Below are 25,435 nucleotides of genomic sequence, written 5' to 3'. Positions count from 1 at the left end.
TTACTGTTTCACAATATACTATGTGGCGGGACCACAGATGTTGTCAGATGATTATATTTTCACATGTCATATCGTATATTTGTAGCAATAGCCAACAATACATTGTATGGGTCAAAATGATCCATTTTTCTTTTATGCCAAAAACAATAGGATATTAAGTAAAGCTCATGTTCCATGAAGATATTTTGTAAATTTCCAATCATAAATATATCAAAAATGTATTTTTGTAAGTTATATGCATTGCTAAGGACTTAATTTGATCAACTTTGAAGGTGATTTTCTCAATATTTAGATTTTTTTGCACCCTCAGATTCAAAATTTACATCTTGACCGCATATTGTCCTATCCTAACAAACCATACATCTTATTTATTCAGCTTTCATATGATATATAAATCTTAATTTAATAAAATTGACCCTTATGACTGGTTTTGTGGTTCAGGGTCACATTAAGTTTACTGTCTCACAATATACTATGTGGTGGGACCAGAGATGGTAACAGATGATAATATTTTCACATATCATAACATGGTTTTGAATGGTATTTACATTATATCATGATATTGTAATATCTAAACACCTTAGTAACACCATGGTACTATAACCTATTGCATTTTAAACGTGCCTAACTGTAATCAATCTATAATATTTATCTTTGATTCTTGTTTTTAAACTATATAAGCCTCTGCGATCTCGCTTCGAGCAGCATACGTTTTGTGTTAAACAAAAAAATAAAAACACGGTATTCCATGGCTTCCTGTTGCCGTTCTTTTAAAACCTGAGTAGGGTGTGCAGGGAAGAGAGGTTTGGCTTTAGTATCAAAAAGTGCCTTCATTGGCCATTGAATGTGTCAATCAAGCTTTCCTGGCTCCCTATTGGTTAGTTCGGTGGGTCTATCGTTCCATCTCGCACTGTTTCTCAGTCCATCTGTCTTCAACTGTGCGTCGTCTCATTCCGCGCGTTAATCTAGAGCTGCACAGTTTACCGCAAAATCCTGCTCATATTGCGCTAAAGTTAGATATACTGTTGTCAGTTGTATTTAGCATTTTAATTGCGCTGCGTTTATAGTAAATATCAAAGTAATCGCGTAATCAACGCAGTGCTAGTTTTCTGGGCGTTTGAAATCGGACACCGCTATAACGTCTCCCCTCAGCGCGGAGGGATACACTGTTGGGGCTGACAATGTGGACGGTGCTAAAATGTCTCCTCGGAAGATGAGATGTTACATTTGTAGCGCTCAAAAGAATTAGAATAGAACTTTACGCAGAGTTGTATTTGAGCACAGTTACATTGTAACAACTCTTGACACGGACTGTTCGCGTTTCCCGGGAAATACGACCCGTTTTGCACCGTGTTTTTGCGGGACCTGAGACACGGAGGGGGGAAATTTTGTCCCCCAACTTTTCTGTTTTTCCTCTCAGGCTGAAGCGCGTTTCTCTCCCGCTGGATGCCGCGCGCGTGACGGGAGAAACGGTAAATATTTATCACGTTTATCATATTTTACACGTGTAAACGTGCACCGTTCTGACTTTAACGCGCCGGTTTTAATTAGCGAACTTTTGTTGCATGGTGAATGTGTGTGAAGTGTTTTGTCTAAGAGCTTTGGTGTGTGTGTGAGGGGTTCGAGTCCAGAGGAAACGGCTTCTTTGTTCAATACTGGCAACAATGTCAAGTTTAAAAGCCTCTTTATAGCACGTTTTTAACACGGTAAATGTGTGTTTGCAACTTTATAGAACATCTACTGCCTGTTTTGCTTGTATATTTGCTGGTATTTGAAGTTTTTTTGATGGTTATAACAGATGAAAGTTTGCACTCGGGTGAAATAAAGTCATCTGTGAAGTTAATTTGACGTATTTACATTTAATTTCATTTGTGGTGTATTGGGTTTCCTCTTATTTGCTGTTCCTCTAGTGTCCTGGTTCGTTTATTTGACTTTTCTCGGGAAATAACTTTTCCTTATTCCATTTATGGGAATAGCTTTCCCACCTTTTCCTGTGTAGAATGTCCATATAGGTGTTTACATACTGTTATTTGCTTTGTTCTCCCACAAGGAGTGTTTGTACTTGTTCTTGTGTAGTTTTCAAACTTTGTGTCGAGGACCGTGTGTTTCTTTGTGTTGGAGAGGTTGGGGGGTGGGGGGGGGGGGGTCTTGTTCACCATTTAGGGTGAACGTGGCCTGAAGCCTTCATGTGATTCGGCCTGTTGCTGATCATTCTGGTGTTGAGACGTATGGATTATTTTCATGTATTTGGATGTTGCATGTATAATACTGCACGTGTTGTAGAAGATTGAAGCTTTGCCATAAAAGAAGTGCTCTGGTGATACCATGATATTTCATATATATTAGTGCTACTGAATGTTAATTTAGTGTTTACATCTAAGGCTCTTTAAAGATATTAACGTGCTACTGTAAATGGAACAATACTAATATCATGACCTAATACCATGACTCAAAAATATGGTCATACCCTGGCGCCATGTAACATTCATGTCAAAAAAATGCTCCAAAACATTCTCATACTGTTTGATATGCTAGCCTAGTGTATAATGTTACTGCTAGTAATTTACTATGGTATTTATGTTGGATTTTAAAAAATGTTACTACCATAGTTCAGGTTTTGCAATGTTATTTGCGCTGAAAACCATGGTATTTCCATGCCATTCACTACTAAGTTATAGTCTTAGTAAGATTTTTTTATTCAGCAAGGATGCATTAAATTGGATCAGAAGTGACCGTAAAGACATTTATAAAGTCACAGATTTTATTTCAAAATAGTGCTGTTCTTGTGAACTTTCTGTTTATCAATGAATAAAATGTTGATTTTCAGAAACATCTGAAGCAGCACAACTGTTTTAAACATTGATAATAGTCAGAAATGTTTCTTGAGCAGCAAATCGCCATATTAGAATGATTTCTGAAGGATCATGTGACACTGGAGTAATGATGCTGGAAATTCAGCTTTGAACCACAGGAATAAATTACATTTTACAGTGTGTTTACATAGAAAATAATCATTTTAAATGGTAAAAATATTTACAATTTTTACTGTATTTTTCATCAAATAAAGCAGAAGAGACTTATTTCAAAAACATAAATGTTTGTGCATGTCCTAAAAATCACAGTATAATCATTCTACATGTTATGTTAGCACTTTTTGATATCCCTTTGTCAGATTAAACTGCATCCCAGATGCAAAACTAAAGCTTCTGTGATAATGTTTCAGCCATCTACCTGTTGATCATCAATGGAGGTGCTGATTATGATTCCAGTGGAGGTGTTATTGGCACAGTGATGATGACGAAAGTATTTTTGGATAAGGCTTCTCACTTTTCTTGTGTCTGTGTGGTGCAGTGCTGATGTTTAATGAGTTGTTTCATGATTTAAGGAAAAGTGTAAAATCACAGCACTTCGCGATAACTGGCGAAGTTGAACTGCTAGATGGATGTGACATTTGTGTTCTTAAAAGCAGCCAAAATTGGTTTGCACTTTGTATTGAAAAGAAAAATATATGCATTGTACAGAAAAAGGTTATGTTTCATGTATATATATATATATAATCTGCAAGCGCTTGCTTGATATTTCATGCTATAGAAATGTTTCACATCATGTAGTGTTTCATTACAGGAATCATAGTTGTTTGTGTAACTAACTAGTTCCCGTACGTTAGGTGTGTGTAACTGTGGGCGGGTGGGTGGTTGTTGGAGACTTGCTGGTGGTCTCCCTTGGTGGTTAACTGAGGGCTTGAGAGCTCAGATGTGGTGCATTCTGGGAAAACGCTACATTAAAGCACATCTTTAATGTTGTGTAGTTCTTCAGATGGAAGCAGCAACTGGATTATTTTGGATCATGCATGTCAGATTTGATTACTAGGCCCAGATACATTTAACCTGAGGTTCATAGATGATCTGAAAGCACACTTGTCCATTATCCCTGCAGGATCATAAACCTGTTTGAGCTGAGAGAGAGAGACGTCGAGCAAGAGAAGCAGATCAAGAACACACAGGATCAGGATGGCCACGGTGGGAACCGACATGGAGCTAAACGACTTGTTGGATTTCAGTATTGTAAGTTCAGGAGACTGTTCTGCTGTTTCTAAAAACCTTTATTAATGGAGAGTTGACATCAAATGTCAAGCTAAGTGCCCCTATTATGCTTTTTTTGAATATTACCTTTCATGCAGTGTGTATTATAGCTGATTGTGAAGTTTTAAAGATCAAAGTGCACAACAAATAAAGTTGTTTCCTAAAAAGAATCAATTCTGAATTGCCAGCAATTCCAGTCTCACTTCCTGTTACAAAGCATGTAACAGTTTTGCATAATGGCAACCTATGGTCTTACGTTTGTGTTGTTAATGTCGTGAAAACACTATTTTTAGCGCTGCAAATCCGCTTTAAAAGGATGAGGACTTGCGCTGCAATTGATACGGTCAAACCAACGGTATTGTTTGTATCACTGAATCAAGAGCTGAAATTCAGATATGCTAATAGGCGTTTAGTTTCCGACCAATCACAACAGACTGGGTCTTCTGACCAATCGGAGCAGAGCAGGGTCTCAGAAAGGCGGGGTTTAGAGAGGCCAAATCTTCGAACGAAGCGTATCAGACACTGTGAGAAAAGAGCTGATGCTGCGATGACTAGTATAAGAAAATTAAAGTGTTTTTTGACCTTGAATGTGTGTAAACCTGTTACAGGAGACTCCGAAACAAAATTAGGAACCTTTTAAAATTAGGGATGCGCCGATACCAATAATAATTTATATTTGAAAGCCGATTACTGATATATTGGCTGATAAATCTAAATCCAAATTTTTGAGAGCCTGATTACAAAAACAAAAGTCTCACCATTTAAAGCCATGTCCCAAACACACAATTATAATGTTCTCGTTTATAATATTATGTGGCTTATATGACTGACTTGCACTGCACATGTTGCACTTAACTGTATTTTCATTTAAGTGACTTTAATCATATTTCAAGCAATTCATAATAATCATGCATGCATCTGAATTATCTCAGCTGAAGGAAAAATCCATTATTTATCAGCTTTAATATATGATATTAAATAATAACATTAAAAATGAACATATATTGGCTGATGCCGATATATCATACATCTCCATTTAAAAAGCATAATAGGGGCATTTTAAGCAGTAAGGTACAAGGGACTGTGCTGTATTATGACTATATTGTATGGTAGTCATAACTAAAAGCCGTTGTTCGGTCATAAATTGTTAATTTCATAATTTACAAAGAAACTGAATGTAACACATTGAATTAAACATGAATTTTTGAAGTTCAAAGACTGAAAGTATTTTCTAGTAAAATGTTACTGTGTCATGTGTTTTAGGACTATTAAATGGCAAAAGGTGAATTTACACTTAATTTCTAACCTAAAACCTCAATTTAAAACAAAAAATGTCTACTATTACTGATGCATAAGATTAGTAATAAGCACATGATGTTTTTTGAAGCTATGGTGTGTGTTTTGAAATATTTTCTCTCTTTGTTAGATGTTCCCTCATCAGGTGCCAAACGGGAAGAACAGAGGCCCACCTTTACCCAGCAGTCAGTTCGGTAGGCACTTTAAAATTCCTTCACTTAAACAACAGATGTTACTGTTACTACGACTCTGATTATAGAAACAAAAGATTCGGGATGGAGAGGAACTGATAAAATTTGCGAAATGGATTTCAAATATTCATGTGTAGAAGGTTGTGAATTTTCCAGTTCTGCAGAAATCATTCGTTCTGCACACGTGTCGTTGTCGTTATAATCCGAGTGTTTGCGAAGCCTGTTTGATCCTCGTCGTTCTGATCTGCTCTCGCCGTGTTCTCAGCTGTCGCCCCTCCATCATGGGGGAGGATGGGATGATGGGAAATGAGTCGTCCTTTCACCCCTGCGAACAATGTCAACAAACATTAAAACAACACTCAAAACAACCCCCCACCGGCGCTGCACCATCTCCCCCAAATTCAGTCTCTGTTCGTTATGGAGGTTCAGATATCTTTTCACAGTAAATCTCTTGAAATCGAACATGCCCAGGTGACGTTCAGCATTCACAGTTTAACTAAAACACTTTGATTAAGAAAGATTGCAGATTCTTTTTGCAGTGTCGCAGTATTTTTCATGTATTATTTGTAATTTATTATTGATCTAAAACGGAAGCATTGAACCGTGACATCATATCCTGTTGCTAAACTGTATAATATGGAATTTGGCAAATTTTGGATGAATAATTTTACTATTTCAGCTATCATCAGATACACAGAAACTCAAAGCTCTTCACAACAACCTGCCAAAATAAAAGTTGTTTAACTTGAAGAAATTATGACAAATTATTATTGTACAGCAGAATGTACTTCTTACAGAAAGTAATATTCATAATATTATTAAAATATTATTTTTAAAATTTTATTTTTAACTGTAAACCTCTGTTGTGCTGCACTTTGTTTGACAAATTAATTTACATTTTCATTTAATTATAAAAGATTAATTGCATTATTAATGGTTTATGCCTTTATTTGATTACCATCATGATAATACATTTGTATTAAATCATAAATCCAGAAAAAATTAAACGGTACAATTTCTGAAAAAACAAGGCCTTAATTTTGTAAAAAAAAAAAAAAGAAAAAAAAAAAACTAATAAATTATTAAATTAAGTGTTATGAATTGATTAGACATACTTTTTGATCTATTCAAATTTTAATAAAATTTCCAGAAAAATGTAAACACAGAAACACTGAATTTGGGAAAGGAAAAAATAAATAAATAAATGACATTTAAATTGTTGGGCAATTGCATGTTTCATGGGCTCAATTAATTAGACATGCTTTTTGATACAACAAAAATAATTTAATAAGATTTTACATTTTTAAAAGAATATGAAAAAAAATGGAAAAGTCAATAAAAGAGAATTTGGGAAAATAATAAAACTGATTTCATAGGACCTTACTTTTGTCAATGAAAGTCAATGGTGTCCACTGTTGTTGTTTTTTCTGAAGAAAGTCACAGTTTTGAAGAGTAAATGATGACAGAACTTGCTTTTTTTTTTTGGTGAACCTTTCCATTGATCTAATGTGAGCGATGATCTGTTTGAAATAAGATCTGGTCAGGCGATGGTCTCTTCTAAGGCAAGACGGTTGGTGTCATTGTCCAAACGGCACAATCCTCCATGCAAAGGACAAAAGTTCTTGATAAGTCAATAGATGTCATGTGGAGAAGTGTATAGTTTCAGCATGGCACTCCCTTCACTATGGCGTTGATTGAGAGAATATGAGTGTTGTGACTGAAGTCCAGCCGGGTCGTTACATCAACACAAAGAGTAAAACCACAAGCTCTCTTTCAGCCCTTTTTTGTGTGTCTTTGAATAGCGAGTGACTCGTCCTGCCCAACTTTTGCACTTTGTAATTTAATAGCTGACTGTTTAATTTTGTTTTTAAATCTGTTGATTTGAGTAAAATTTCATCACTTGTGACATGCACGATTAGGATTTTGTCTTTGAGGCGTTTTGGAGTTTGAGGATGCTCTTTGCCTGATGATTTGAGTGTCACCGGCCACAAAGTTTCATTTACTGGGTACCTGAAACTGAGAATAAGTGAGATATTAATAACAGCAGAACTTGTGTTAAAAATAAAGAGAAATGCAAAGAGTTTTCATGAATAGGAAAGACAAATCTTAGCTAAAAGTAGGGCTTAATGTTCAGCCTTTTGACAGCATTCAATATGTATTTACTTTGAAATTACTTAATGTTTTTCTTTTCAAACATCGTTTAGGCTATTATTGCAGTGCTGATTGAAAATGTTCAATGCAAGAAACAACAATGTAAAAATCAGTTTGTTTGTATTTTGTTTGTAAGATTTTAACTTCAATATGTAAGATTTCCGGATTAAAATATCCAAAAACCTCTAGAACAGTGTTGTATATGTTGTTGACTAGCATTTTCCCAAATGTTTCCAACAATATTTAAATCCAGAGAAATCTGCAATGACCTCATATCCACGTTACCCTCCTTTCCTGTTTTACTTCTGTTAAAAACCACAAAAACGCCAAAGATGCATTAATATATTATGTGTTTTATTAGACAGGTGAGAAACTGTTCGGATACTTTTATTAACAGAAAACTAATTGTAATGTACAGCTCAACACAGTTAGTCTTATTGTTTGAATTGCTTGTTTTCTTGTTTTACCGCGAGTAACATGTTCGTACCCAAAAAGTAAATCAGACAACACTATTTTGCACTATGAGAGAGCTTTATTTGTAACTACAGTAATACAGCATTTCACAGTTCACCTAAAAATGAAAATTATGTCATTAATTACTCACCCTCATGTCGTTCCACACCCGTAAGACCTTCGTTCATCTTCAGAATACAAATTAAGATATTTTTGATGAAATCCGATGGCTCATTGCATTGACAGCAAGATCATTTCCTTTTTCAATGTCCAGAAAGCTACTAAAAACAAAGCAGTTCATGTGACTACAGTGGTTCAAACTTAATATTATAAAGTGACAAGAATACTTTTTGTGCACCAAAATAACGACTTTATTTCACAATATCTAGTGATGGGCGATATCAAAACACTGTTTCACGAATCTTTTGTTTCGAATCAGTGGTTTGGAGCGCGTATTAAACTGCCAAAGTCACGTGAACTATCGAAATTTCGAAACGCTTATGACGTAACGAAGTCTCATTTACTGAAATCACGTGATTTTGGTGCTCCGAACCACTGATTCGAAACAAAAGATTTGTAAAGTGTTTTAAAATCACCCATCACTAGATATTGTTGAATAAAGTTGCTATTTTGTTATTTTTTGGCACACAAAAACTATTCTCGTCGCTTTATAATATTAAGGTTGAACCACTGTAGTCACATGAACTGATTTAAATGTGTTTCTGGGCATTGATAAAGGAAATTATCTTGCTGCCAATGCAATGAGCCATCAGATTTCATCAAAAATATCTTAATTTGTGTTCTGAAGATGAACAAAGGTCTTAAGGGTGTGGAACGACATGAGGGTGAGTAATTAATGACATAATTTTCATTTTTGGGTGAACAAACCCTTTAATATGATATTCTAATATCAATCTAGCTTACTGCAATGTGCAACAAATAATGTTATAACACAACTTTGATTTATTAATTTGTCCGATAAACTGACCTTTTATAAGTAGCAATTCAGCACTTGTGGCTGTTTCATTAGAATGAAATAACATGTTTGATTACTTTAATTCACATTAACTATAACAAAGTTCAAGTTTAGGGAAAAGGGAGGCGGATGTTAAACGTTACTTAATCGTAAAATAAACATTAACAACAAAACAAAAGGAGTTGCAGCGGCGTAAAATGTCCCCGGCTCTCAGCCCGCAGTAATGTTAATAAAGCTAATACATTCGCTCATTCATTAACATGATTTCTGCCTGTCAGATTGCGGACAACTCCCATGAGTCCATGCTCATTTACGGCATCATCAAGCTATTGCTTTGTTATTGTTTTGGAATAAGCGACCTCAATATACTACTCAATATATCCCTAAACAACAAGACTGATATTATACACTAGTAAGGCTTTCGATATATGCAGGCTAAGTTAAAATAACCTGTGATAAGCTTATGAGTCACATGCAGTGAGAACTAGTAATAAATCAAGTTTGCTTCAGAGATGTTTTGGTGTGTTTGTGTGTCTGGGACCCTTGTAGCCCATGACTCAAGTGTGACTCGCTCAGCGTTTCTCTCCTCATAATTATAGCTCTGGTCTCTTTGTGTGAATATATCTGCCCTGAGTCACTCCGTGAGCTCACGACTCGCTCACCATCCCCTCAGGCCAGAAACTCTTACACGGGCCGCTTCCGTGTAATTAGCGTGTCTGTTCGGGCAGGTAGAACGGAGTGCCGTACAACGAGCTCAGGATGACACGACACGGCTCCCGACTAGTGTGATTCATCTGCTCATAAACAGAGAAGTACGAGGGACAACCCGCACTTAGTAATGTCAAATATCTAGATTTATTTGATGATACAAAATGCACTAATATAGTTTTTTTTTTTTTTTTTTGGATGATATTTTAATAGTGTCTCTGAATTCAAAATGATTGTTGAAGTTTGTTCTTTTCTATGAATCATTTTTTCCCCCAACTATCTGTATCAGTTGAAGCTGTTGATTCAGTTTATATGCGGATTCCACATTGATTCAGTTTATATGCGGATTCCACATTGATTCAGTTTATATGCGGATTCCACATTGATTCAGTTTATATGCGGATTCCACATTGATTCAGTTTATATGCGGATTCCACATTGATTCTTTTTTTTTTTTTTTTTTTTTTTTCCGAATCACTTTGTTTGCCGTTTCCACATTTGATTCAGTTTTATTTGCTGATTCCACCCTGATTCAGTTTCTTTGCCCATTCCACATTAATTGAGGTTTTTGTTTGCCCATTCCACATTGATTCAGTTTGTATGCGGATTCCACATTTGATTCAGTTTGTTTGCCCATTCCACATTGATTCAGTTTGTATGCAGATTCTACATTTGATTCACTTTGTTTGCCGTTTCCACATTTGATTCAGTTTGTTTGCCGTTTCCACATTTGATTCAGTTTGTTTGCCCATTCCACATTGATTCAGTTTGTTTGCCGTTTCCACATTTGATTCAGTTTGTTTGCCGTTTCCACATTTGATTCAGTTTGTTTGCCGTTTCCACATTTGATTCAGTTTGTTTGCCGTTTCCACATTTGATTCAGTTTGTTTGCCGTTTCCACATTTGATTCAGTTTGTTTGCCGTTTCCACATTTGATTCAGTTTGTTTGCCGTTTCCACATTTGATTCAGTTTGTTTGCCGTTTCCACATTTGATTCAGTTTGTTTGCCGTTTCCACATTTGATTCAGTTTGTTTGCCGTTCCCACATTTGATTCAGTTTGTTTGCCGTTTCCACATTGATTTGTTCTCTGGCATTTTACATGCTTTTAAAATATATAAGTACAATTATTTGTTAAATACTGCTGTTTGTCATTTGTAGTCCAGGTATATATACATATTTTTTCAGTAATTTAACACATTTGCATGTTCACGGTTCTCTGATGTTGGTTAATGCTCACATTCTGTTTTTGTTTTTCTCTTTTTTCTTTTTTGTATTGTTTTATTTTTTATTTATTTTAAAACTAATAAAAATAATAAAAATAAATAATATAAAATATAATATAAAAATAAGAATTATTGAAGTTTTTCATTAATTTTTTAAATGAAAAATAATTTTATATAATGTTGTAATTAAATATTTAATTATAATTTTATATTACCCTTTGAAATGTTTTATTTTATTTTTATGGATCCTGTGTTTAATGATCCATTTTTTTAATGACTTAAAAAATAAAAAAGATAAAAATATTATCAAAGATGGTGGCAATCAAATGAATGCACAAAGCTTTATCAATTTTTCTTAATCTTTTAAAATGTAATTAAATCGAATTCCGTGACATTCCACTTTATACAGTTTGTTCTCTGCATTGCATAAATTAAAGGGCCCTACTATAAAAACATGTCTTGATTTATTTTTAGTTTTTGTTTTTAGGGCCCCCACCACCACCATTTTGTGTATTTAATTCATTTAAACATTTTGCGTGCAGTTTGGTACAGGTTAAAATGGTTCCTCTGATTGAAAGAAATCACCCTTTTAAATCATTTGGCAGATGAGTTTCCTTCTCTAACAAGGCCCATCACACACATGTGAACTCCTTCAGGGTGTTTTAAAAGCATCCCAGTCAGTTGATGAATGTCATGTGTGAGCAGTGCTACAATCCCAAAGACATGATGACATATTTCCTATATGATGATCTGTTTTATTTGATGTCTTTGGCTTCACTGTTATTGTGAAATGTGCTGAAACGTTTGGCAGGTCGCGTATCTCACCAGGTTCTACCTGTTTGTGGTGTACATAAAGCGTGGTTGTGATTAGGAGAGGTCGCTGCCCTCTGCGGAGGAGGCAGAACGGATCAGCTGTAACCATTAGACGCTCAAACACGTAGCAGACGCTTTTTATTGGGCCTGCAGAGCAAAGTTTTGTTTATTCAGGTGCGGAGGGGAATGTCTCATAACTTCAGCCGTTTGCCATTAATGTAAAGAGATTTTTATAGCTGTCTGGAGAGCAAAAGGGTCTTTTTCTGAATGAATTTCTCACTTTTCCTCCCACTAATCAGTTCTGTTAATTGGAGTGAATATTCAGTGCGCTTATGAATATGGATCACCTCTATTTTTGAGTTTTTTTTCATACTGTGCTGATATGTCATCACCCTCCTGTTGTTTCTCACAGTATTTCACAGTATTAGCTGTCTTTCATCTCTGTCTCTTTTTCCCACCCGCCACGGATCGCTGAAAATACAAATCTCACTTCCCCTGTACCTGAAACACTCTTAAAGTTGAAATGATCAAAAACTGACCACACTTACTGCTACTTTATTAATGCACAGTCTTGGACTCGTTAATGATTCATCAGTTCACGTTATTCTAAAAAATATAATGACCTGCTCCTCCAGTAAAATTACTTTCTTTTTGGCTGATATCACAAAGTTACCCTTACCCAGAAGCTAGTGAGCTGCCTATTTATTAATGCATTTATATTTTTTATGCATTTATCTATTTATACATTTTTGTATTTACACATCTATTAATGCATTTATGTATGACTTTGAGTTTATATATTTATGTATTTACGCATTTACATTTATTTATGCATTCGTGAATTTATGCATTTATCTATATTTATGTATTATTTATTACTGCATTTCTGCATTTAGTTATGACTATTTATAAGTTTATTTATGCATTTTTGCATGCATTTCTTTATGCATTTATTTATACGTTTTATAATTTATGTATTTATGCATATGCAATTATGCATTTATATATGCATTCATTTATTTATTTATGCATTTATACATTTATGCATTATTTTTATGTATTTATGCATTTATTTGTGCATTTTTTTATGGATTTATGATTTTATACGTTTTTGTACATTTCTTTATTTATGCATTTATCTATTTATGTGTTTATGCATTTTTCCTTAAGTTTTATAAATGTACGTATTTATGCATTTATTTATGCAATTATGCATTTATATATGCATTAATTTATTGTAGCGTATATTGGTCATTGTTGGATATATATTAGCCAATATTGATGATAATCTTCTTATTTTTACATTTTGATTACCTTAACATTACCCCTAACTGTCATCAAGCATTCATTTAAAGTTAATCAATAACACTAATAATTTAATAACATACTTAATTTAATCTTCAGCAGATCTCCAAATAATTATCCATCTTTCATACTTTAAATTATAATGCAAAATTTATCTATAATACTCTTCTTCTGTTTTAAATGATTTTTTTCCTGTGAGAGCATCCACAAAATGATGTCTCAGTAGGGAGCTCACTAGAGCCTTTCTTATGGCTGCGATCCTCTAGATGATCATCCACCGGCTACAGGAAGTGCCGTTATTGTTGAGTGTTTGGATAAATACGCCGCTCGTAATGAACTTTCCGTCCTCATTGTGTGCGAGCAGCTCGTCTGCAGTAGAGCGACTGTAGTGCTTGAATAATTCTTTCCTGTTTTGCTGGTTCTGCTCCGTCAGTGGTGTGTGTACTCCACAGTGTGTGCTGTTGTGTTGTCCCTTGTCGTTTTATTGAATTTGCTGACACAAGCCTGTGAACCCCCCCACCCCGGATCGTGGTTGTCACGGCAATGGCTCTAAAGTCGTAATTCACTCGTCCGCTGTACTTCTGTTCCGCTCCATCGCTGGCTCTGTCATGATCGCCCCCCCTTCCCTCTTTTTAATTAGACAACAAAACAAAAATGCATATTCATAAGCTGAGACCTCATTAATATGCACAATTATGCAAATCAGCACACAATTAAGCTCCTTCTCTCCAGAGATTTTTGCGAGCGTTAAGGCGCAGACGGGGGGGCGGTTTTGGGGAAATTTCTGCACCATCAATCTTTAAAAATCTTCCAGGCTTTGTTTTTTTTTTTTCCGTTTTTGAGTTCTAGTGTAAATATTCGGTGACATTTGTGGTTTTGAAACCTTTGAGGTTTGGTCAACAGCTCACCTCATGTGTGTCAAATCATACATGCGCTGGTAAGATGGCAGAGATAGAGATGCAAAGCAAAAACGCAGTTTCGACCATCAAACTTCAGTCGGGTCATTACCTGACCTGATAATGCACCGCTTGTGGGGAGGATCTGACAGTGTGAATGAACAAAATCCCAAAGCATCGGAACGTCTTTATGGAATCTCTTTGTGAAAGAGGCTTAAGAATTTCATCTTATGGGCGTTCAGTAAACCTGAAATCAGCCTTCAGGGCTTCTAAATATCTATTAGTGCACAAGTCATTCATGCAAACACACACATATATTGCACACATATTTCTAACTGAACACTCTCTTCACTCTATATTGGTGTATGTAAATTTAAATGCTGTTTATTTCTTGTGCGTGTATATATATATATATATATATATATTTTTTTTTTTTCCATTTATTCCCTGGCCTATTTTGCTCATTATCTAGCAGACTCTTTTGATTTTCTATCTTTCATTTATAATATTAGTTAAGATACCAAAAGTTTTCATGACCATTTTCCACCTTTTCTCTGAAGTTTAATATTAAACAGGATTTTTTTCCCCCCTGCCGTACATGAAAGTCTTTTCGTTTTTTGTTCATATGAATAAACTGATTTTTTTTAAACATTTAAAAAAAAAATAATTAAAAAATATTTAATTTATATATATATATATATATATATATATATATATATATATATATATATATATATATATATATATATATATATATATATATATATTTAAACATATTTATCTTTTTAATTTAAATATATATAATTCTTATAATAAAGAAGTGAATAGAATAAAATATTAAATAAAATGGATAATATATTTACAAAAATAAATTACATAGAAAGTCTTTATATTTAATTTATATGAAAATGCATTTTTGCATATTTAATTTATATATTTATTTGTAAATTCAAATATAATTAAAATATTTAAAATAAATACTTATTAGTATTATTATTATTTGTATTGTTTTGTATAGTTATATATTATTTATATTTTTAAATTAATTAATATAATAATATAATTAATATAATTTAAATATAATTAAATAAAAATATAATTTTAATTCAAGTAAATGCTGTGAGTTGACTGAAGTTTTTAGAACGTAATGTTACGTAGTACAACTTTCTCTTCTGTCACAGTGCTAAATGGTTATTTGTCTTTTTTTACTATATTAAATTTATAAAAAAATACAGTATCTATAAAATGTTTGAGGTCAGAGATTTTTGTAAAGCAGCAGCAAATCATCATATTAGAACGATTTCTGAAGGATCATGTGACACTGAAGACTGAAGTAATGATGCTGAAAATCCAGCTTTGATCACAGGAATAAATTACACCTAACTATATATTCATATGGAAAATGGGTATTTCAAATTTTAATAATTTTTCTGAATTTTTACAGTATTTTTGATGCAGCTTTGAGTTTGTGTAGATAAAACGGAATACATTTAACTGATTATTATATATAAATAAATTTTTTGGTTATCAGCCATCATTTCTATATTGGTGCATATTTATGTCTTAATCGTGATGTTTGTTTGTTTGTTTGTGTTTCAGGTTTAGATGAAAGAAGTGGCTCCGGCGCTTGGGGTCCAGGAGAAGCGAACAGTCCCTCGTTCGGCGCACGGGTACGAACACACACTCTCAGATTCACACTCTCCTCAGCATCAAGCCGTCGGTGCGTGACTGTCACAGTCTCACGCAGAGAAGGACAGACCGTCTCCAGTGTCCGCTCATGCTTTGCTTGTACCATTAGCTCTTAATCCCTAAAGGAAACAAACCCAACTGGAGCAGATATCTGGTCCACTTTGAGACGGCTCCTGTTTTGACTTGTGATGGTTTGTTTAAAGGAAACTGTAGATTGTAAGCTCAGTAGACGCGTGTTTGTGGGTCAGTCGGTCAGTGGGTGAGATTAGCTGACCGTTGTTGGTGATCCTCATGTTTACCTGTTCTGTCTAGCGCTGATCTCTCACCTGTCAGGCTGTGTGAACGTTAGACGCATCACGTGTGTGAGTGACGTGTCCTGTTCTGTCCCTGGCCTATTTTGATCATTATCTAGCAGACTCTTTTGGTTTTCTATCTTCCATCTATAATGTTAGTTCAGGTACCAACATTTTTCATGACCATTTTCCACCAATAGTAACAGGATTTTTTTCCTCCTGCCATACGTGAAAGTCTTTATATTTAATTTATATGAAAAATAGGTTGTTTTTTTCAAATATTTAAAAAAATAATAATAATAATAGATATGTTTAATTAAAATATAATTTCTATCTATATATCTGTCTGTCTGTCTGTCTGTCTATTTTTTTTACTTAAATATAATAAAGTATTTAATAAAAAAAGATGATTAATGTTTATAAACAAAAATAATATTTATAAATATTGTTTTTTATATATATAATTGTGTATGTGAAAGTCTTTTCATTTATATGAAAAAAAGTTTTGCATGTAAAGTATTATAAATATTTACTAATATTTAATAATAATATATATACACAAAACATTCATTTAAAATATATAATTGTGTACACAACTCTATATTTCATTTATATGAAAAATAATAAAAAAAAATATATTACATATTTAAAAAAGAATTAAATATTTACTTTTAAATTCAAATATAAGTAAAATATTTTAGAAAACATAATATATATACAAAACATAAATTTTATTTTTTGTATTTGAGATATATATATATATATATATATATATATATATATATATATATATATATATATATATATATATATATATATATATATATAAAATTTTAAATATAATTGTTAATTATGTATTTAGAATTATTTTGTATTTTTAAGTTATATTTATATTATATTTTTAAATTTAAATAAAATCTAAATAATAAATACAATATAAATAATATACATTTTAATTTTTGCATTTGATTTAAGTTGTATATAGTTATATATTTATATGATTTATATTTTTAAATTTAAATATAATTAAATTAAAATAAAATTTTAATTCCAGTAAATGCTGTGAGTTTACTCAAGTTTTAAGCACATAATCTTACTTGGTATATAACTTTCAGTCATATTAATATTTGATGAAACCACTTTAAATTTGGATTATCAGTGCTGATTATTGTTTTTGTGTGTTAGCTGTATGGAGACGGGCATCACTACCCTGAGCATGACGGCATGTACAACTTGGAGATTGACGGTAAGTTAACGCAGCTCTAAATGTCAGAGTTTACCTACAAAATTTCAGTTTTAGGAAGTGGATTTTTAAAATGATAGATGACGAATCAGGTATTTCCAGAGATTCTGTTTTTGTTAGTGTTAGACCATACATCAATCCGACCTCATTTCCACCGCAGATCAGCCTCTGAAGTTTAACTATTCACGAGCGCAAAAACCCATGAAGCGCCCTGCTGTCCTGAGCAGGTTTAGGTCACGCAGGGATTTTCCTCTCGGGGACGGGCAGGGGGGTTAATCCACGCGCCTCTCTGGGCTTTAAAGCAGGGTGGGGGTTGCTTTTTAACTAATTACCACTTAGGCATTTATAATGGGACAATTTGTTGTTTGTGCACAGTCTTAAACCCATAAACGGCGCACCTCAGCCAGTCGAGGTCACACGCAGCCAGATGGAGTCCAGCGACCCTCAGCCCAACATTATCAGTCAATGAACAAATCACAATCCACACTCCCCTCGAACCCAACACACTGTTTCATATTTAATGCATTCATTTGTTGTAATGTTAGTAACACAGCTTCATTACTGTATTTAAACGCAACATCAAATATATATAAAATGTAAAGATATATATACAAACACACTTTTAATTATATAATTAGTCATGCCTTTTCTCATCAAAAATCCTGTTTCCTTCAGATTTGCGTCACACTATTGAAGTTAAATGGGTTGCAAATGTTTTTCATGTTGACGTTCTCAATGCATTTCCACATTTTCTTAGATTTGTTCATATTGTCGGCACACAAAAGTAATGATTTCAGATTCTGTGTAGGCCTAGCCATTAGTATTAAGTGTAATAATTCATCCGTTTTTCCTGAGTATAAGAGTTTCTTGTGTGTTTTGCAGGGAAATCTGAAAGGGGCTACCCTGTTACACAGGTAATGAACACATAAAATCCGCTGTTATTAAGTTGGTGACCAGTTTTGGGTTTGATCTTCATAGAACTCTCATTTATTTTTAGCCGCAGCTCTTGCCAGGTGATATTAGCATCCCAGGGTCCGATGGACTTTCCCCTCCGGGCATGAAAGTCTCCTCTCAGTTCTACAGCCCTCACCGCCGGAGGCCAGCCGACTCCAACATAGGTGAGATGAGCTCCAGTGCATCTTTCAGTATATCCAGAAATATATACTGGCTTATAATTGGTTTGTTAGTAACAATATTTGTATAATGACAACTAAATTGTATAATGGTAAAATAGATTTCCTAGTCTCACATAGCCAGACCTTTTCAAACTTTGGTTTACTCTTTATAAAAACTAACTCAAACAGATTTTAAAATAAACACTTTTCATAGACAGTTTTTGACCTATTTAATATGACTATAAAATCATATATATATATATATATATACATACACATATATACATACACATATATACATACATATATACATACACATATATATATATATATATATATATATATATATATATATGTGTATATATATATATATATATATATGTATATATGTGTATGTATATATGGGTATGTATATATGTATGTATATATATGTATATATATATATATGTATATATATATGTGTATATATATATATATATATATATGTATATATATACTATATAAATAACAATTATGATTTTATTATTAAAGATATATTTTAAACGAAATAAGAAATTTATTGTAGTAATACTATTGTACTGTAAAATAAAACAAATTATTTAAAAAAAAATATTTTCCTGTAAAATTACCAATTGACCAATTTAATGACTATAAAATCATATAAATATATAATATATATGTGTACGTGTAAATGTGCATATATAAATTATATATGTATATATACTATATAAAAACAATTATGATTTTATTATTATTAAATATATATTTTAAACAAATTAAGAAATATAATACTATTGTACTGTAAAATAAAATATGAAAGAAATAAAAAAATATATTTTCCTGTAAAATTACCAATTGACCAATTCGATATGACTATAAAATAATACTCTTTTAATAATACTACTACTAATGATTATATAATTGATTTTATTGATTTAAAAATAAATAAATAAAAAAAATATATAATATTTTAAATTTTTTTTTTTTAAATGAAATAAGAAATATTTTGTAATAATACCATTGTACTGTAAAATAAAAAATATAAAGTAATAAAAATATTTGTGTTTTCCTGTAAAATTGCAATTTTAATATTTTATCTGAATTTCTTAATTTTCAAATGTCAACCCATCAAACTTTTATTCTGACATGTTGCCGATAAACTCTGTTTTCAGAATGTGTGATTATTTGCATGCAGCTCATTTATTTAATGAAATCGCAATATTACATTATTTTGATATATATTGCAGCCCTAGTGATCAGTAGCGTGTCTTGTATCATATTCAAATGGTATATTTTGTGATATTTCCCCTTATGCATTATGGTTTTGTGGGCATATGCAATGACGACACGGAGTCGCTCATGAAAATGTGTGGTTTTTGAAAATCATGAGGTGTCTTCTTTTGCATCAGCTCATCAATCATGATCACCTTAATCAGTCTTCGGCTTATAATGTGTTTCATTTCAGATCCGCTGCCCAAAAAGATCCGGAAGGTTCCTCATGGACTGCCGACGTCCATTTCTTCGGTGAGTGTTGATGTGGCCTCATTAGTGTCTGAGCCCAGATTATCAAGCCACGTGCCGTCAATCTGACCCACATGTACGCACACATGCACTTCCTGTACTGCTCATGTCACATACTACATGCATACTGCGAGCCGTCTATAGTTTCTTTTTCCCTTTTATGGTTGCATCTGTTGTTTATGCAATCGTGCTCGCATGTGCATGCAGTCAAAACTCTCCTCCCCCTCACACGCTGCCCTTGCAAATCTCTGCATGGACAAAAGTGCTCATCTGCTTATTCCTCCGAGGCCTTGGAGAGTTGACGTGGGCAGCGGTGCATGTTGTTTCCTGTGCCATTTCCTATATAAATCAGATCAGTTTTCCCACTTTCCAGTGAAGAGCGAAATGTAAGGTGATAAATACAATTGACCATATTTTCCAGAATATTAGTCATGTTTTTTATTGTCTGAAACATGCTGTGACTTTTATTCCAAACTGATGCAAAACATGTGTAAAGAGCCGAATGAGAGATGTGAGCTCAAGTTTATGTATATAGTGCATTTCCCCGTTTCTGGATAGTTTTTTCTCTCAACAATGCAATTTTGACCCAGTGCGACTAGTCGGGTACTACTTATTTTTTGGCATATATAGTAATTATATGAGATGCATGCACAATAGCTGATATTAAATGAATATTTGGCTCAATATTTACTCACTCCCAAGTATTAAAAAACAGCAACTGTACACTTTGAGTTTCAAACTTCATTTAAAGCAAAGTTATCATCAATCACTCACCCTCATCTTGTTCCACATTGTGTGATTTTTCTTACTGTGGAAATTTATTTTCCGAGCTGCTCTGATCATTACAGTAAAATCATCCCAGTGAGCAGGAGCCGTCCGGAGATTTGCATTTTCAGTGAATAATAGTTTAGGCCTGTCGAGCCAAGAGCAACTTGGAAGTTCTGCAGAATTTCTTGTTTTATGTTCCAAGGAAGAAAAAGTCATAGTGGTTTAGAAAGATGACAGAATGACGACATAATTTTCATTTTCAGTAAACTATCGGTCATGTGGTCACTGCTGATAATCTAAAATAGCCAAATTTCACTAGTTTCACTAATGTACACTGTACACAAGTGACATATCAGTAAGTAAAATAAACATTCACATTTTAGTTTTTCAAAGAAAGTGTTTGTTTGTTTTATTTCTCATATCTTTTTAGATAACTGATATCAATCTGAAACATGTTAGTTCACCCAAAAATTTAAATTCTGTCATTATTTACTCACTCTCAAGTTGTTCTATACCGGATTTTTATTATTATTAAATATATATTTTAAATGAAATAAATATTTTGTAGTAATATTTTTGTACTGTAAAATAAAAAAATATAAAGTAATAAAAATATTTTTATTTTCCTGTAAAATTATCTTAATTTCTTCATTTTCAAACGGCAACCCATCATGCTTTTATTTTGACGAGTTGCCAATAAATATATATGCGCTGCTGGTTTCTGAATTAACCGTGACTGTGTGATGAGCTGCATGCATGTAAATAATTTATTTAATGAAATCGCAATATTATTATCTTATTTTGATGTATATTGCAGCTTTAGTGATCAGCATTGTCTTGTATCATATGAGTTTCTTTCTTCTAAACACAGATGATGATATTTTGAAGAATGTTGGTAACCACATTTTTTCATAATATGGACGTCAATAGGATCCATAAAGTGTTTAGTTACCCATATCCTTCAAAGTATCATCATCTGTGTTCAGAAGAAGTGTTTGGATCAACTTGAGGGCGATTAAATGATGACAGAATATTAATTTTTGGGTGAACTGTCCCTTTAAATAATTTGCCAGGTCGCCTTGGGTAAATGGAAAACCTACCAAAAGAAGTTGTTCCACATTATCATGAAGCAAGTCACAGTTTTCATGCAATATGGGGAGAAAGAACTATTTAAAAATGAGTTTTTACAAAATATTAGCATGCCTTTTGCATGACATTTTATGCTTTTCTTCTTCAGAAAAATCTTTTTTTCTCTCCAAATTGCATGAGAACTGTGACTTGCTTTATAATAATGTGGAACAACCTCTTTTAGTAGGTTTTCCATTTACCCAAGAAGACCTGGAAAACTATTTAACAAACCTGTCTGAGATTGATACCAGTTATCTAAAAAAAAAAAAAAAAAAAAAAAAAAAAAAAAGATATGGAGAAGTAAAGCAAACAAACGCTTTCGTTGAAAAACTAAAATTTGAATGTTTATTGTACTGAAATCCTACTGATATGTGGCTTGCATAATAATTTGGAGCACAGTGTACATCTGTGGGTTATTATATAGTTATCTGAAACTGTTTATGGTTTTAGTTTCAGATATTATAATCCCATAAGTTTGAGGTGAGAACAATAAGTATTTTTGCACTAAAACATTATTATTTAATGCAGTATTTCAGTGAAATGAGCAAATTATGTCTGAAATAATTATTTGAATCTGTGAAACGTCTTAATTTTAACACTTGAAACATGCATTTTCTGTAAAGCTGCTTTGAAACGGTCTGTTATTTTGCCAACAATAAAATAATTACTAAAAAAAATGATAAAAACTAAATAGACATTCAAAAAAATCACTAATAAATATAACAACATTACTAAAACTTTAACTAAAATTATAAAAGAAAACTGATTCAAAATATTTCTAAAACTAGAACAGTATCTCAATTATTCTGAAATAACACTGGTATATTTCATGTAACCTTAATAACGTTATGTACCTCGGCTATTGTACTGCTGTTCTTAACATTGGTCTTATTGTCTCTACGGCCCTCAAATAGTCCCTCTATTTTTATTCTCCCTGTCCTCGGCTATTTCTCTTTCCTTTCATTTTTTCCTCCTCGTTCTCTCCATGTGTCTCCAGCTGTCTGTGGTGTTGGCCGGTCTCCAGGAATGGGCAGATGGCTCAGTAATTGGGAATGCATCTCTTTCTCTCTCTCCCTCTATTTCTCTCTTTCTTTCTTGTGTGCATGCATCATCTTCGGCATCTTCTATTTCGTTCTGTTTATTTGCACAAATTTCACTTGATTCTTTTCTTTGGATTTTTACCATCGTTGACATCAGATCACTGGAGCGTTGCATGTTTTTGACCCCTTTGTTGTGTTTAATTGGCTTGTAATTTGGTCACATGTTCATTATATTAACACCCTTTCATGTCTAGACAGGCGTGCTTTGTCATTTCTATTGTATCAGTGAAAAACAAAGTATACAGTGTTTTCACATGACTCCTTTGTTTATGCAAACCAGGGATGTTCAGGAAGATCTAGATGGAGGAATGTGTTCTAGTTGTATCTGTTTAATCAAACCATTTCACTTCAGACACTTCATTATTATTATTATTATTATTTAAAAACAGCTGAACATGGAGCGCATCATAATGCTTGACTAATCTCTCATTTTGACTCATCCTTAATCATACCCGAAATTAGCACTTTTCAAGTGTTTTTTTTTTTTTTAAGCAACACTATTTTAGCATCCTTCTTACATGTACTTACTGTAGTAATTTTCTGTAACACTAAGTTATGCATCATCAGGGTTTTCTTGCATTGAAATGATTTTGGCAGCCACCAAAATTAATCTTTATCCCGCCAAAGATTTATTAGATCATTTAATGTGAAGAGCATCAAAGGTTTCTGTTTACGTCGTGTTTTTGCATTGTTGAGCTTTGTAGCCAATCACAGATGTATCTGTTGAGTGCATGAACGCAACGACCAATCAGAGGTGTTTAAGTTAGTCAGATTGTGTATGTTGTTCTGCATGCTCGTGAATCCTTTCATTATAACCAACAAAGTATAAACACGATGTGAGTAATAGAGTAATTGAAAGGATTTATTGATTATAACGGGAGTTTTCACAGATTTGTGTGATAATTGACAGCTAAAATGGCGGCGAACTTTGCTCACTTACTGTATGTAATATAATTTTCTCATGATGCTAACTACATATTGCAAAGTTACTGGATTGATAACTGTATTTAAATATGATTGAGAAATGGACGGAAAAAACAATCTGATACTGTGTCAAATGATCTGATCTTGGAGTGAAAATGCAAAATAATAGACTTTTTACTGTTACTTTATTGTTCATTTTATTACTAACTTTTCACATCAGTCACTCAGGAGTTTTTACATACAAATATACAGATTTTTATATAAAAAATAGTTTTAAGCACTTTGTTTTATGATCTGCCCTGACAGTGATACTTTTTTATGTCATGAATGAAAAAATAGGACAATTTTTAACCCGGGAAAAAACCTGATAATTACATGCAACTAAACTAAACCAAACCCTACAGGAAGTACATGTTGTTGATTTAATATTATTCACTACTTAAATGTATAATTACACTGTAACAAGGACACCTTAAAATAGTGTAACATTTTATTTATATATTTTAAAGGGTTTGTTCACCCAAAATTGAAAATTATGCCATTAATTACTCGCCCTCATGTCGTTCCAAACCCGTAAGACCTTCGTTCATCTTTGCAACACAAATTAAGATATTTTTGACGAAATACGATGGCTCATTGCATTGACAGCAAGATAATTTCCTTTATCGATGCCCAGAAACGCATTTAAATCAGGTCATGTGACTACAGTGGTTCAACCTTAATATTATAAAGCGACGAGAATAGTTTTTGTGTGCCAAAAAATAACAAAATAGCAACTTTCTTTAACAATATCTAGTGATGGGCGATTTCAAAACGATGCTTCATGAAGCTTTACGAATCTTTTGTTTCGAATCAGTGGTTCGGAGCGACAAAATCACGTGATTTCAGTAAATGAGACTTCGTTACGTCATCAGCGTTTTGAAATTTTAATAGTTCACGTGACTTTGGCAGTTTAATACGCGCTCCAAACCACTGATTCGAAACAAAAGATTCGTAAAGCTTCATGAAACAGTGTTCTGATATCGCCCATCACTAGATATTGTGGAATAAAGTCATTATTTTGGTGCACAAAAAGTATTCTTGTCACTTTATAATATTAAGTTTGAACCACTGTAGTCACATGAACTGCTTTGTTTTTAGTAGCTTTCTGGACATTGAAAAAGGAAATGATCTTGCTGTCAATGCAATGAGCCATCGGAATTCATCAAAAATATCTTAATTTGTGTTCTGAAGATAAATGAAGGTCTTACGGGTGTGGAACGACAGTCTCATGTCGTTCCACACCCGTAAGACCTTCATTTATCTTCAGAACACAAATTAAGATATTAAGTAATATCTAATGGGTTAATTCAACCAAAAAATTAATTACTCACCCTCATGTCGTTCCAAACCCGTTCATATTAAGTAATATCTAATGGGTTAATTCAACCAAAAAATTAATTACTCACCCTCATGTCGTTCCAAACCCGTTCATCTTCAGAACACAAATTAAGATATTTTTGATGAAATACGATGGCTCATTGCATTGACAGCAAGATAAATTTACACTTTCAGATGCC

At 33.0% G+C, this 25,435-nt stretch overlaps 1 protein-coding gene across 2 annotated transcripts in view; it reads left to right on the top strand.

Moving 5' to 3' along the window:
• Positions 1 to 1,179: 1,179 nt before the first annotated feature.
• The window catches only part of tcf3a (transcription factor 3a), a 40,211-nt gene continuing 15,955 nt past the window's right edge, over positions 1,180 to 25,435 (top strand). For both annotated transcript variants that reach the window (XM_067363690.1, XM_067363688.1), the window contains exons 1-8: positions 1,180 to 1,472; positions 3,937 to 4,064; positions 5,509 to 5,572; positions 15,695 to 15,765; positions 17,263 to 17,323; positions 18,203 to 18,234; positions 18,318 to 18,438; positions 19,901 to 19,959. In XM_067363690.1, the coding sequence (XP_067219791.1) occupies positions 4,011 to 4,064; positions 5,509 to 5,572; positions 15,695 to 15,765; positions 17,263 to 17,323; positions 18,203 to 18,234; positions 18,318 to 18,438; positions 19,901 to 19,959 (462 nt within the window). In that variant the 5' untranslated portion in view covers positions 1,180 to 1,472; positions 3,937 to 4,010. The remainder of the gene's footprint in view (positions 1,473 to 3,936; positions 4,065 to 5,508; positions 5,573 to 15,694; positions 15,766 to 17,262; positions 17,324 to 18,202; positions 18,235 to 18,317; positions 18,439 to 19,900; positions 19,960 to 25,435) is intronic.

This window comes from Chanodichthys erythropterus, chromosome 16, assembly GCF_024489055.1.
Source record: "Chanodichthys erythropterus isolate Z2021 chromosome 16, ASM2448905v1, whole genome shotgun sequence".
NCBI lineage: Eukaryota > Metazoa > Chordata > Actinopteri > Cypriniformes > Xenocyprididae > Chanodichthys > Chanodichthys erythropterus.
Note: the sequence above shows the minus strand (reverse complement) of the source record. Positions and strands in the feature narration are given on the sequence as shown.